This window comes from Montipora foliosa, chromosome 5, assembly GCF_036669935.1.
Source record: "Montipora foliosa isolate CH-2021 chromosome 5, ASM3666993v2, whole genome shotgun sequence".
Classification (NCBI taxonomy): Eukaryota; Metazoa; Cnidaria; class Anthozoa; order Scleractinia; family Acroporidae; genus Montipora; species Montipora foliosa.
In genome coordinates this window covers 46719925-46731402 of record NC_090873.1, presented here as the reverse complement: position 1 = coordinate 46731402, position 11478 = coordinate 46719925, and the positions used below count along the sequence as shown (strand labels likewise).

Below are 11478 nucleotides of genomic sequence, written 5' to 3'. Positions count from 1 at the left end.
GCGATTTAAAGAAAAAATATATTGCAACGACATAGCACAAATTAAATAAAAAATTTTCACAAAACTACTAACCCAAAACACGAGCGACTGACAATCACTTTTTTTCTTTGAAAGGAGAGCGTGGTACCATTTGTGAGCGAGTTCATGTTTTAATTTGAGAAAAACAAACTTATGTTTGAATTTATCTGAAATTGAAAACCCTGAGATTTTCAAAATAAGTAACCCATTCCTTGTCTTAAGGTTTATAAAAAAATACTTACCTCGATGATGATTTTCTCTAATAGTAAATTTGGTCGTGAAAAGAAGTGAGATGCTCTTTGGTCAACGATGACAGACAACAACAAACTCAAAGTATCTGGTGCTATTTGTATTGTTTTTTCATCATGTTTTGACAGATGTTAGTTAGCTAAAAAACAACAAACAATCACAACAATAACTTTTTTTTAAAATTAATTTGTTTTATTTTTTTTTAAATTAATTTTTGAAATTAATATGACACCACCAAAAACAGTTTTTTAATGTTTTCGACGATATTAATAACAAAGAAAAAACGTTTTGAGGGTGTTTACAAAAAATTTTTCTTTAAAAAAAGCTAAAAAACAAAAATGGAATAGATAAAACTTGCACAGGCATGATAAGTTAACAAAAAAAAATTCTACAATGGAACAGATAAAAGAAACATTTTTTGTACAGAATAGACAAATCACGAGTATAATAATACAATGGAGGAACAGATTGGAACAGATTGTCAAGAGTGAATAAACGAAAAAGGGTGACTCATTTTGAAAAAACTTAATGCGTTCTTGACACATGACTCCAGTATAGAGTGGTGCCTTAGAAACTAAGATGTAAAAACATCAAATACATAAATAAATGACGGAAATAAAAAAAATAACAAACATGCAAGTAAAAATAAATAACGCACTGACGAAGTGATTAAAACTTACCTAATGCGATCTCGGCATACTATTAATTAACCACATGTGTAGCGTTGTGCTTATTTTGTTTTGTTTGGAGGAAAAAAAAATTGTTTTGTAATCGGGATGTTTTTTGACCATTAATTAAAACTGCTCTCATTGTAGTCACAGACAACGATGATCAAAAGTCAAAGTAAACTAATAATTGTATATACAAGACAAATAAAAAATGATCCTAAGTGATGGAAAATATACAAAAAAAAAACAAAACAAAAACATCAGCAAATTTAATTAAAAACGATACTCACAAAACAAAGAAAAAACACAAGCTATGATGACGAAAAAATCATATATGATGATGTAGCCTATCTACGATTTGTGATAAAAAAAAAAATCTGCGTGTATACACAATCAAACTTAAAAATTTTTTTTAATGTATACGACAAATCAAAGCATCTTAGCACTAAATAAGTTAATTAAATAATTAAAAAACAAGGCGTTCTCCAAAAAGCAAACAAACTTATCGATGATCAACAAGAGATACAACAACCTGGCAATAAAATAGGTGACAACCGCAAAATTGGAAACTTTACCAACTAACTCGCAGAGATGACTTCATCTTTAAAAAAAAAAAATTTTTTTATAAAAACTGGTCGATTTTATAAATCGATGACCCTTTTTTTTTTTTAATTAAAAAAGAAAAAAAAGAGAGGAAGAATGGTCCAAGAGATAATTTTAAGAACCACGATCGACTTTGAAAAAGCACACGTGACGAGATCTCTCTTCTACAGTTACATGCACGAAAGTGGTCTCAAACGTGCCGAACAATTCCCCACCAATTTAATAACCCTAAACCCATACCTTAATTAAGATGAATAATAACAACAACCATTTTGACGAGATTTTAAAATTTACTACCCACAATCCCTTGTGTATATTGGCCGGCCAAACAAACTCTCCGACGCTACCACCGCAGAAAAAATTCTCCAATCAGACAAAAAAAAAAACGATGGTTGCGTCACACGAGGTCGTGCTTTTTTTTTGAATGATCTGGGCCTTTTTTTTTTTTGTCGACCACACCTTGTCAAAAACCAAAAAAAAATACAACAGGCACGTGAGAGAAATCTACATACACAACAACATACATGTTCAGTGTAATAATAATACAAAATAAAAAATAAGATCAAAAATCAAAAATCAACGATGATATAACAGACTAAAGCAACGAAAAAAATAAATTGTAATAGATAATAATGACTTTTTGACTGAAAACAAAAAATTTTTTGTTCATTCGTTGTCGACTTCGACATCAGCAGAGCAGCAGTCACCACCAACCTTCTCTTTCTGTAGTAGCCGCTGTTGTGTTTGTTGCTGTGTTGTGTGCATTGTGGGAATGACGTCTTGCAAAAGAAACAACCAACGTTGTATTTCTGGCGGCAAGTCCTCCGGCTGTTTCCACCAAACATTAAAAATTCGAGTAAGTAAAGAAGGTAACAACTCGTCGTGATTTCGAAACTTGGCAAAAACAGCAACCAAACCACTGCCTTCTCTTTTAATCCACACTCGATCATTGCCATCTGGAGCTGGCGACTCCAAAAAAACACCACAATCTTCAGCAAACTGTTTTAGGAAACATTTGAGTAACCGTCACTCCGAGAAGTTTCAAATCGTCTCTGCAACGTCGAATGCAAACCGAACACGGCGTCGAGACAAGCATCGTCGGGACATTCGTGACGCCAAGTCCACAATTTTTCTAATACTTCGCGATTAAAAGCTTCGCACATGATACCACATTGGTCAAACCAAAATTGATCGTACAAGGCAACTGTAGACATCACGTCAGGTGGAAATTGAGTTTTGGAGATCAGAGCACCTGAGAGACTCATGGTAATACTGCGATCAACGCAGATGATCGCAGCAACATCTGCCATTTTTGTTAATTATTTTTTTTACCAAATTAACTTTTTTAAATTTGTTTTCATTTTTTTTTTTTCATTTCAAAAACTCGCATCGCCACCCGGCCGGTTGTCTAGTCGTCGTCCTCTTTTTTTGATGGAGAAAACTCTGATGAAAAACCAACAAACAACAAAAAAAGGGGATTATTTTTTTATTTTTTTTTAATTAATGTGTAACAAAAGAAGAAAAAAGTAAACAAATATTATATAGTCACCAACTCCATTTTACTTGAATAAAAGAGCTACAAAAGATCGTCGTCAACTTGCTTACACTCAATAACAAAACGCTAAAAATTTTTTTTCTTTATTTAAGAACAAGGTATATTAAACTCTAAACAAAAAATTTCAAGATACGGATATGTTTGAATGAAACAACTCATCATCGAACTAAGCAAACTCCAAAAAAAAAAAAAACAAATCTGAACCGTTCATGGTTACACCATGACGGAAAAAAAAGTGTATCACACACAAACAACCAAGATCACCATCTAATTACACATCTTTCTTAGCAAGACGACAATAATTAAAATTACAACAAAAAGTAAAAAAAAGAAAACAACAAGTTGATCGTCCATTCAAACATGTCTCGGCTCACTCGTTAAATTTAATTTTAAATATAACATCGATCACAATTTCATTTGAAAATTTGAAAACACAAAAACACAAACAAAAACAATGAGTACACCACAATCAAACTTTCTAACCAGGCGGCATCGAGTCATCGAGTCATCGAGTCACCAAATAAATGAAAAAAAAACTTTTAGGCAAATGCACTGAGTAATTTTTAAATTATGCATCAAACAAACTAAAACAAAATGGGTGTTTTTTAGCAAAAAAAAGATTTTTAAGGAGCTTGGCTGTAAAAACATTGCCATTTATATTTCATTAAGAGAGTAGAGTACCCATAAAGCTTTTTATCATATAAGTATATTTTTCAATACCGCAACAAAAATACAATGTGGTTCTTTGTCTCTCACTCTCATGAAAATGGGGTAAATAATTTTAAACCCCGTGGTCGCAAAGCTTAATCGACAAAATCTCTTTCCGGTGAAAAAAAAATTGAGGAGTAAGCGTTGCGACTGATAAAAGGGTTTTTTTTTAAATTCCACCATTTGAATTTAAAAAAAAAGAGAGAGAGAAAGAAAGAGAGAAAAAAACCACAAAACATAATAAATATGGATACTTTTTAACTACTACAACCAAAAACATTCACCGCAACAAATCAAAAAAATACCAAAAAACAAACAGTAAAATACTTCTACTCTTACTATCGTCAAATCCAAATTTGTGCACCCCTCTTTCTATCCAGTTTTTCTGTCTCCCCGCCATAGTTAGCCGCCACCACGGTTAATTAACCATCTTTTTCTTTTTTGACTATCACTATAAAAAACCAACCAAATAATAAAAAATTCAAATTTTTATACAAGAACTTAGTTTTTTGTATTCTGATGCAAGCAAACTTTTTATTAAAATTAAAACTTACCGAAGTGGTGTTCGTCGTCTTTGTACCAAAGAGGATTGCTCGTGGTCTCCTTACCACAATTCCCCAAAAATTCATTTTTGATCAGAACACATGGTTGGGTATTAGTGGTAGTGGTGTCAGCAGCAGCTGCAGTAGTAGTAACAGTTCCTAAAAACCAAAAACAAAATAAAGACCAAAACCCCTTTTCAATTAAAAAATCATATTTTTTTTTGTTTACCACTTGCCCGATTATGATAATATTTATATTTTTTTGTGGTAAATGTTTTTTATTAAACCTTTATGGATGGTTTTTTGATGTTTATTTCTGCCCAATGGCGTGGCAAACGTCTTGTCGCACAAGTCACACGGGTATCTCTGGCCTTGGCGTTCATGTTTTAACTTTCGGTGTTGGGTTCTGCTTTCCGGATAGGCAAACGTCTGGTCGCACAAGTCGCACGGGCTTGGCGTTTGTGTTTCAACTTTCGATGTTTATTTCTATATTGTTTGGTAAAGAAAACGTCTTGCCGCATAAATGGCAAGGATATCTCTGGCCTTTGTGTTTGGATTTTCGATGCTCAATCTTGTATGTCGGTGTGGCAAACGTCTGGTCACAGAGGTCGCAAGGATACCTCTGGCCTTTCAATTCGTGTTTCCACTTTTGATGTTTATCTCTGTATGCCGCTGAGGAAAACGTCTGGTCGCACTCCTGGCATGGGTACCTCTGGCCTTTGTGTTTGGTCTTTTCATACTGATTTCTGTTTCCCGCTCTGGAAAACGTCTCGTGGCACCACTGGCAGGGGTAATTCTGGCCTTTTCCTTCATGTTGCTCTTTTCGATGAACAGCTCTGCTATCCGGTGTGGCAAATGTCTTTTGACACACATGGCAGGGGTACCTCTGGCCTTTTAATTCGTGTTTGGATTTTCGATGACGATCTCCGTCTCCTGGGGTGGAAAAGGTTTTGTCGCATAGATCACACAGGCATCTCTGGCCTTGGCGTTCGTGTTGATACTTTCGATGTATGGCTCTACTTCTCGTAGAGGCAAACGTCTGGTCGCATAAGTGGCAGGGGTACCTCTGGCCTTTTAATTCGTGTTTCCACTTTCGATGACGATCTGTCTCCCGGGGTGGAAAAGGTTTTGTCGCACAAATCACATGGGTATCTCTGACCTTGGCGTTCGTGTTGATACTTTCGATGTATGGCTCTACTTCTCGTACAGGCAAACGTCTGATCGCATAAGTGGCAGGGGTACCTCTGGCCTTTTAATTCGTGTTTCCACTTTCGATGGCGATCTCTGTCTCCCAGGGTGGAAAAGGTTTTGTCGCACAGATCACATGGGTATCTCTGACCTTTTCGTTTGTGTTGAAACTTTCGAGGTCAATTTTTGTGTCCCAACGTGGAAAACGTCTGGTCGCAGAGCCCGCAGGGGTAGCGCGGATTAGGGTGTTCTAGTCGTTGGTGTTCTTGTCGCTGGGTCTTCTCGGTAAAGGTTTCATCGCACCATTGACAAGGATATCTTCGATCCGCGTGTTCAAACCATCGGTGCTCGTTGCGATGATCTCGTCGATCAAAAGTTTGGGAACACAGATCGCAACCAAAAAAAGAATTCTTCGCCACGCTTTCGCTCTCATCCGACGCCGACATATTGGCTGTTTTAATCCAAAACTAACTAAACCCCCTATCAAAAATAAATTTTAACCATCACAGGGGCGACAAATTGTCAACCCATTAACCCTGCAAAAAATAATAGATAAAAAAAATGGCACTTAAAAAATTTTTTTGTTATTGTGGGAGCCCTATTTTTTTTCTCTGCCCTCTTTGTTCGTGTTTTAATCTTCGATGTCGATCTCTGTCTCCCCATGTAAAAAACGTCTTGTCGCACAGCTGGCACGGGTAGCGCGGATGAGGGTGTTCTTGTCGTTGATGTTCCTTCGATGTCAATCTCTATGTCCCAATGTAGAAAACGTCTTATGGCAGTACGGACACGGATATCTTTGACCTGCGTGTTTGGACTTTTGATGAACCGTTCTATGTCCCGACGTGGAAAAGGTCTTGTCGCACAACTGGCAAGGGTATCTCTGGTCTTTTCGTTCGTGATACCACTTTTGATGATTATCTCTGTTGCCCGGTAAAGAAAAGGTTTTGTCGTACAAATGGCAGGGATACCTCTGGTCTTTTCGTTCGTGTTTTAACTTTCGATGTCGAGTTCTGCTCCATGGATCACTAAAGGTCTTGTCGCATAAATCGCAAGAATATCTCTGTTGACCTTTGCGTTCGTGTTGGTACTTCCGATGTCGATCTCTGTTTCCCGGAATGGAAAAGGTCTTGTTGCACAATTCGCACGGGTATCTCTGGTCTTGGAATTCGTGTTGGTACTTTCGATGCTGATCTCTGTTTCCCGGTGTGGTAAAGGTCTTGTGGCATAGATCACAGGGGTAACGCGGATGAGGGTGTTCTCGTTTTTGATGTCGATCTCGTTGGTGCTTTCTGGTAAAAGCTCGATCGCACCACGGACAAGGATGTCTTCGATCCGCGTGCTCGAACCATCGGTGCTCGTTGCGATGATCTCGTCGCTCAAAACTTTGAGGACAGAGATCGCAACCAAAAAAAGAATTCTGTAACGGCGCCACGCTCTCCTGGTCCGACGACGACATGTTGGTTGTTCTAACCCTAACCCAAACAACTTAAAACCCCCGTCAAAAATAAATTTTAATCAACAGCCAGCCAGTCAGATTTTGAAAGAGTGTTTGCTTAACACCTAACTGGCAAAATTTTGAGCTTTGAGTTTTATCCAAAGGCTGTTTATTTTGAGTGTAAGTTTTGGATTTCACGGTCCGCCATTACTCACGTTCAAAACTGGCCGATTGGACCTCAGAGGGTTGGATCTAGAGAAAATGACGTCATTTACTCACTAGCTTAAATTTTCAGCGTGTACACGCAATTTATTACATATGCAAAACACGGGTTTAAAAGTCTGAAAGCCCGAAACTCCCGTGCTGCATATTAATTCGGCCACGTACACACACATTGCATTCTTAAACTAGTGAGTCTTTGACGTCATTTTCTCCTCGACCCAGCTCTCTCAAGATTTTAAAGTTAGTAATGGCGGACCAATAAATAAGAAAATTCCAGTTAAAATAAACAGGTGTCTTTTTAAATCAGAACTTAAAACTTGGGTCAGTTAGTGTTTAGTTAACATAGTTTTGAAATCCAAAGAAAAAAAAAGAATTGTTTTTTTGGGGCGTAGTACCACTTTAAGTGTTTTTCAAATTTTTGTTATGATAATAAATGATTTTGGGTAGTTTTATATAGTAAGAACTCAAAAAAAATCTGATTTAAACCTTTTTTATGGATGATTTTTCGATGCACATCTCTGTTTCCCGGTGTGGCAAACATCTTGTCGCATAAATCGCACGGGTACCTCTGGCCTTTTCGTTCGTGTTGATACTTTCGGTGTCGATCTCTGTTGCCCGGTAAAGAAAAGGTCTTGGCGCACAGATGGCAGAGGTATTTCTGGCCTTGGTGTTCGTGTTTCCACTTTCGATGTTGATCTTTGTCTGCCGGTAAAGAAAAGGTCTTGTCGCACAGATCGCAGGGATATCTTTGACCTTTTCGTTCGTGTCGGTACTTTCGATGTTTATCTCTGTAGCTCGGTGTGGCAAACGTCTTGTGGCACAAATCACACGGATATCTCTGGCCTTTCTGTTCGTGATACAACTCTCGATGTTTATCTCTGTATCCCGGGGTGGAAAACGTCTTGTAGCACAAATCACACGGATATCTCTGACCTTTTCGTTCGTGTTTCCACTTTCGATGTTTATCTCTGTTGTTTGGGTAAGCAAAGGTCTTGCCGCATAGATCGCACGGATATCTCTGTCCTTTTCGTTCGTGATACCACTTTCGATGTTGGGTTCTGCTTTGTGGAGAGGCAAACGTCTTGTGGCATAGATCGCAGTGGTAACTTTGGTCTTTGTATTCGTGTTGGTACTTTCGGTGAAGGGGTTCTGCTATCGGGAGTGGCAAACGTCTTATCGCATAGATCATACGGATACCTCTGACCTTTTCGTTCGTGTTTCCACTTTCGATGTCGATCTCTGCTTACCGGATAGGCAAACGTCTGGTCACAGAGGTCGCACGGATATCTCTGACCTTTTCGTTGGTGTTTCCACTTTCGATGTCGATTTCTGTGATCTGGCATGGAAAATGTCTTATCGCATTGATCGCATGGGTATCTCTGATCTTGTCGTTCGTGATACCTCTTCCGATGTTGGGTTCTGCTTTGTGGAGAGGCAAACGTCTTGTCGCACAGGTCGCAGGGGTATCTCTGGCCTTGGCGTTCGTGTTGAAACTTTCGATGTTTATCTCTGTAGCTCGGCGTGGCAAACGTCTGGTCACACTGGTCGCAGGCGTACCTCTGACCTTTCAATTCGTGATACCACTTTCGATGTCGATCTCTGTTCCATGGTAAAGAAAACGTCTTGTCGCACTGATCACACGGGTAGCGCGGAGTAAGGTGTTCTCGTTTTTGATGTTCTTGTCGCTGTTTCTTTTCGGCAGAAGCCATGTCGCACCACGGACAAGGATATCTTCAATCCGCGCGCTCGAACCATCGGTGTTCGTTGCGGTGATCTCGGCGTTCAAAACTTTGGGAACAGAGATCGCACGAATAACTCTGCTGCTGTTCTTGCGGCACGATCGTCTCGCCCACAGATACCATTATGTTTTTTTAAAGATCGTCGTGAAATTTTTTTTTTTGACAAAACAAAAAAAACAGATGCTCGAGACCCATTAAATTAAAATTTCTAATCACTTAATCACCACCGCACACCTATGACACATATTTAGATTTTACTACTACCTGAATTTCTTCTTCTGTGTTTATCTTTTTTATGTTGCCCTCTGTTCTTGGATCCAGCAAACATTTTGGGGCAAAATTCACACTTTAAAGTTCTTGGGGCTCGAAATGCTCGACGACGACCATGTTTCTTCTGCCTTTCACCGCCACAAGTCGCAACGGTACTACCCCATTTTCGTTTTCGTGCCATCTCCTCTCTCCTCTTTTTTTTTTGGATTCTGATAATTGTAAAACGCAAAACCCTAATTTTATTTTTAGAAATATCCTCTTTTTAGATAAAAAAAATTAAATTTGAAGGATATCCATAATTTATTCTTTATTATTAATTAAAATAAACATGAATCAAAACATATGTACACAAAAAACAAAAACAAAGACAAACCAAACAGATAAACAGGAAACAAAACAAAACAAAATAAAACAAATAATGTACTCATTACTCAAACAAAAGTTTTTTTTTTCTCTTTAAATTAATTAAATTAATTAATTAATGGGGACATAGTTTTGGACTGAACCTAGCTTTTTTAATTAAGAGCCGATGCCTGTAAATATCAAACATCGTCCGACAGTTCGAAAAAATCGACCTCCATTTTATTTCATTAAAAGATTCCCTATATAAAAGTATTTTCGAAAATGGAGTTAAAAATTTTCAGCGAATTTTATTTTTCGAGAAATTAAGCTTTGTCTGATTTTGCCAAGATGGGGCTCGGAGCCAGAGTGAATGTTCAGCAGCCTCGCAAAGCAAGAACATGAAAAAAGGGAAACTATCTTTTATATCTCGTAAAAGTACACCATCTGACCTGCTAAAAATCCATAGTGGATATTTTTCTTTCCCTTTTCCAAACAATTTAGGGGCCCTCACATGAACCTCCTTTAAAACATGGTCGTTTCGCTTAAATTTTACTCTAAATCCCAGGGTAAAAATCTCAGCTGGTGCGCATCGTTTTTTCGATAAAAATACTTTCTAGGGATTCTTAACCTTTCATTACAAACATACAAAAATTTTACCGGCGGCCCGTGAATATTCTCTTGTTGGGAGAATCAAACGTCCATGCCATTTTCAGTCTTTCTGCATACCGCGCTGTTCAAATTCTACTGCGTGTCGTGAAGGATATTTTTTAATACTACTTTCCCTGATTTGTTTGAAAATTTCTTAAACCATTTTTTTTTGTTAGAAAGCCATAGCCAAGAAAAGTAATGTTCTCTCTCGTACCTTGGATTATCCTGATAAATTCTGCAATTGAAGCTTTTTTGGGGAACTAACATTAGCGCGTGACAGTGCTTGCATGACATTTTAATTTGCATTTGGTGAGATTTCCATTGTCAATACTTTCTACTTTTGCTATTAACTTGCTAGGTTTCTTGGAGTTGAGGATTTACAAGAATGTAATATTTGAGGTCTTGTATATTTGTATTTGGTGATTTTAAAGGTTTCATTGATTTCCCAGCCGTGTTAAATTAGATATGCATGACATGTCAACTTTTTTTCGAATCCAGAAAATAAAATAAAAAATCTTACTCCAAATGCAATGAATTTTAGCGATTGTTTCCTGATGTTTCAGCGGAGCGGTATTCTAGGTGGTGATTCCTGAATACTTTTCCAGTCATTCATTTTCCCGCCGAGGTATTTTGGCAAATGGAAATGTAAATAATCGATTTTTCCCACGATATGCCTGGGAACTGTTAATTTCTACAGCTACGTATACGTTTGCGCTGTTTCAACCCGTGTTATGATCAGCGCAGCAAATCCTAAGCTATTTAACCTGTGTAACTAAACCTTTACGAGGATATGGCTCTCTGTGGGTTTTCTAAACTTGTTGGTGGTCCTTGTGGCGCGAGTACAGATTACCCCACAAACAATGAATGTGTTTCTATCCGAGACTGCGATAGAGACGTAAAAGGACACCTATCAGCGACGACTTTGAGGTACTAAACGAGTCAACACTTCTCCTTGCTCGAGCAGGTAAACAATACCTACCATGCCATGTTATGTGTGTGATATTGTATTTATAGCTTATGGATTTTCGCAGTGATTAATTCACGATCGCAGGCACAGAGTACGTGGGTGGAGTGGGGGCGCTGCACAGGGAAGCGAGAGAGGAGAGGCAAAGGGCTTGGCCCTAAGGGCTGGTTACACGTACGACGCAAGCATAAGCACAAGTGTAAGGATAAACACAAGATTGTTTACACATACGATAAGCATAAGCACATGGTGATTGCGATTGCCCTTGTGTATGTTCCTGTCCTGGCTTACACAGGTGACGCAACGACATAAACCAGGATAGGAACA

At 38.0% G+C, this 11478-nt stretch overlaps 1 protein-coding gene across 1 annotated transcript in view; it reads right to left on the bottom strand.

The window, feature by feature from the left end:
* Positions 1-3018: 3018 nt before the first annotated feature.
* LOC138004485 (uncharacterized) overlaps positions 3019-11478 on the bottom strand; it is a 15712-nt gene continuing 7252 nt past the window's right edge. Inside the window, exons 2-4 of the mRNA XM_068851014.1 lie at positions 9192-9406; positions 4356-4502; positions 3019-4252 (exon numbers count right to left, since the gene is read on the bottom strand). Coding sequence (XP_068707115.1) covers positions 4224-4252; positions 4356-4502; positions 9192-9378 — 363 coding nt within the window. The 5' untranslated portion in view covers positions 9379-9406 and the 3' untranslated portion in view covers positions 3019-4223. The remainder of the gene's footprint in view (positions 4253-4355; positions 4503-9191; positions 9407-11478) is intronic.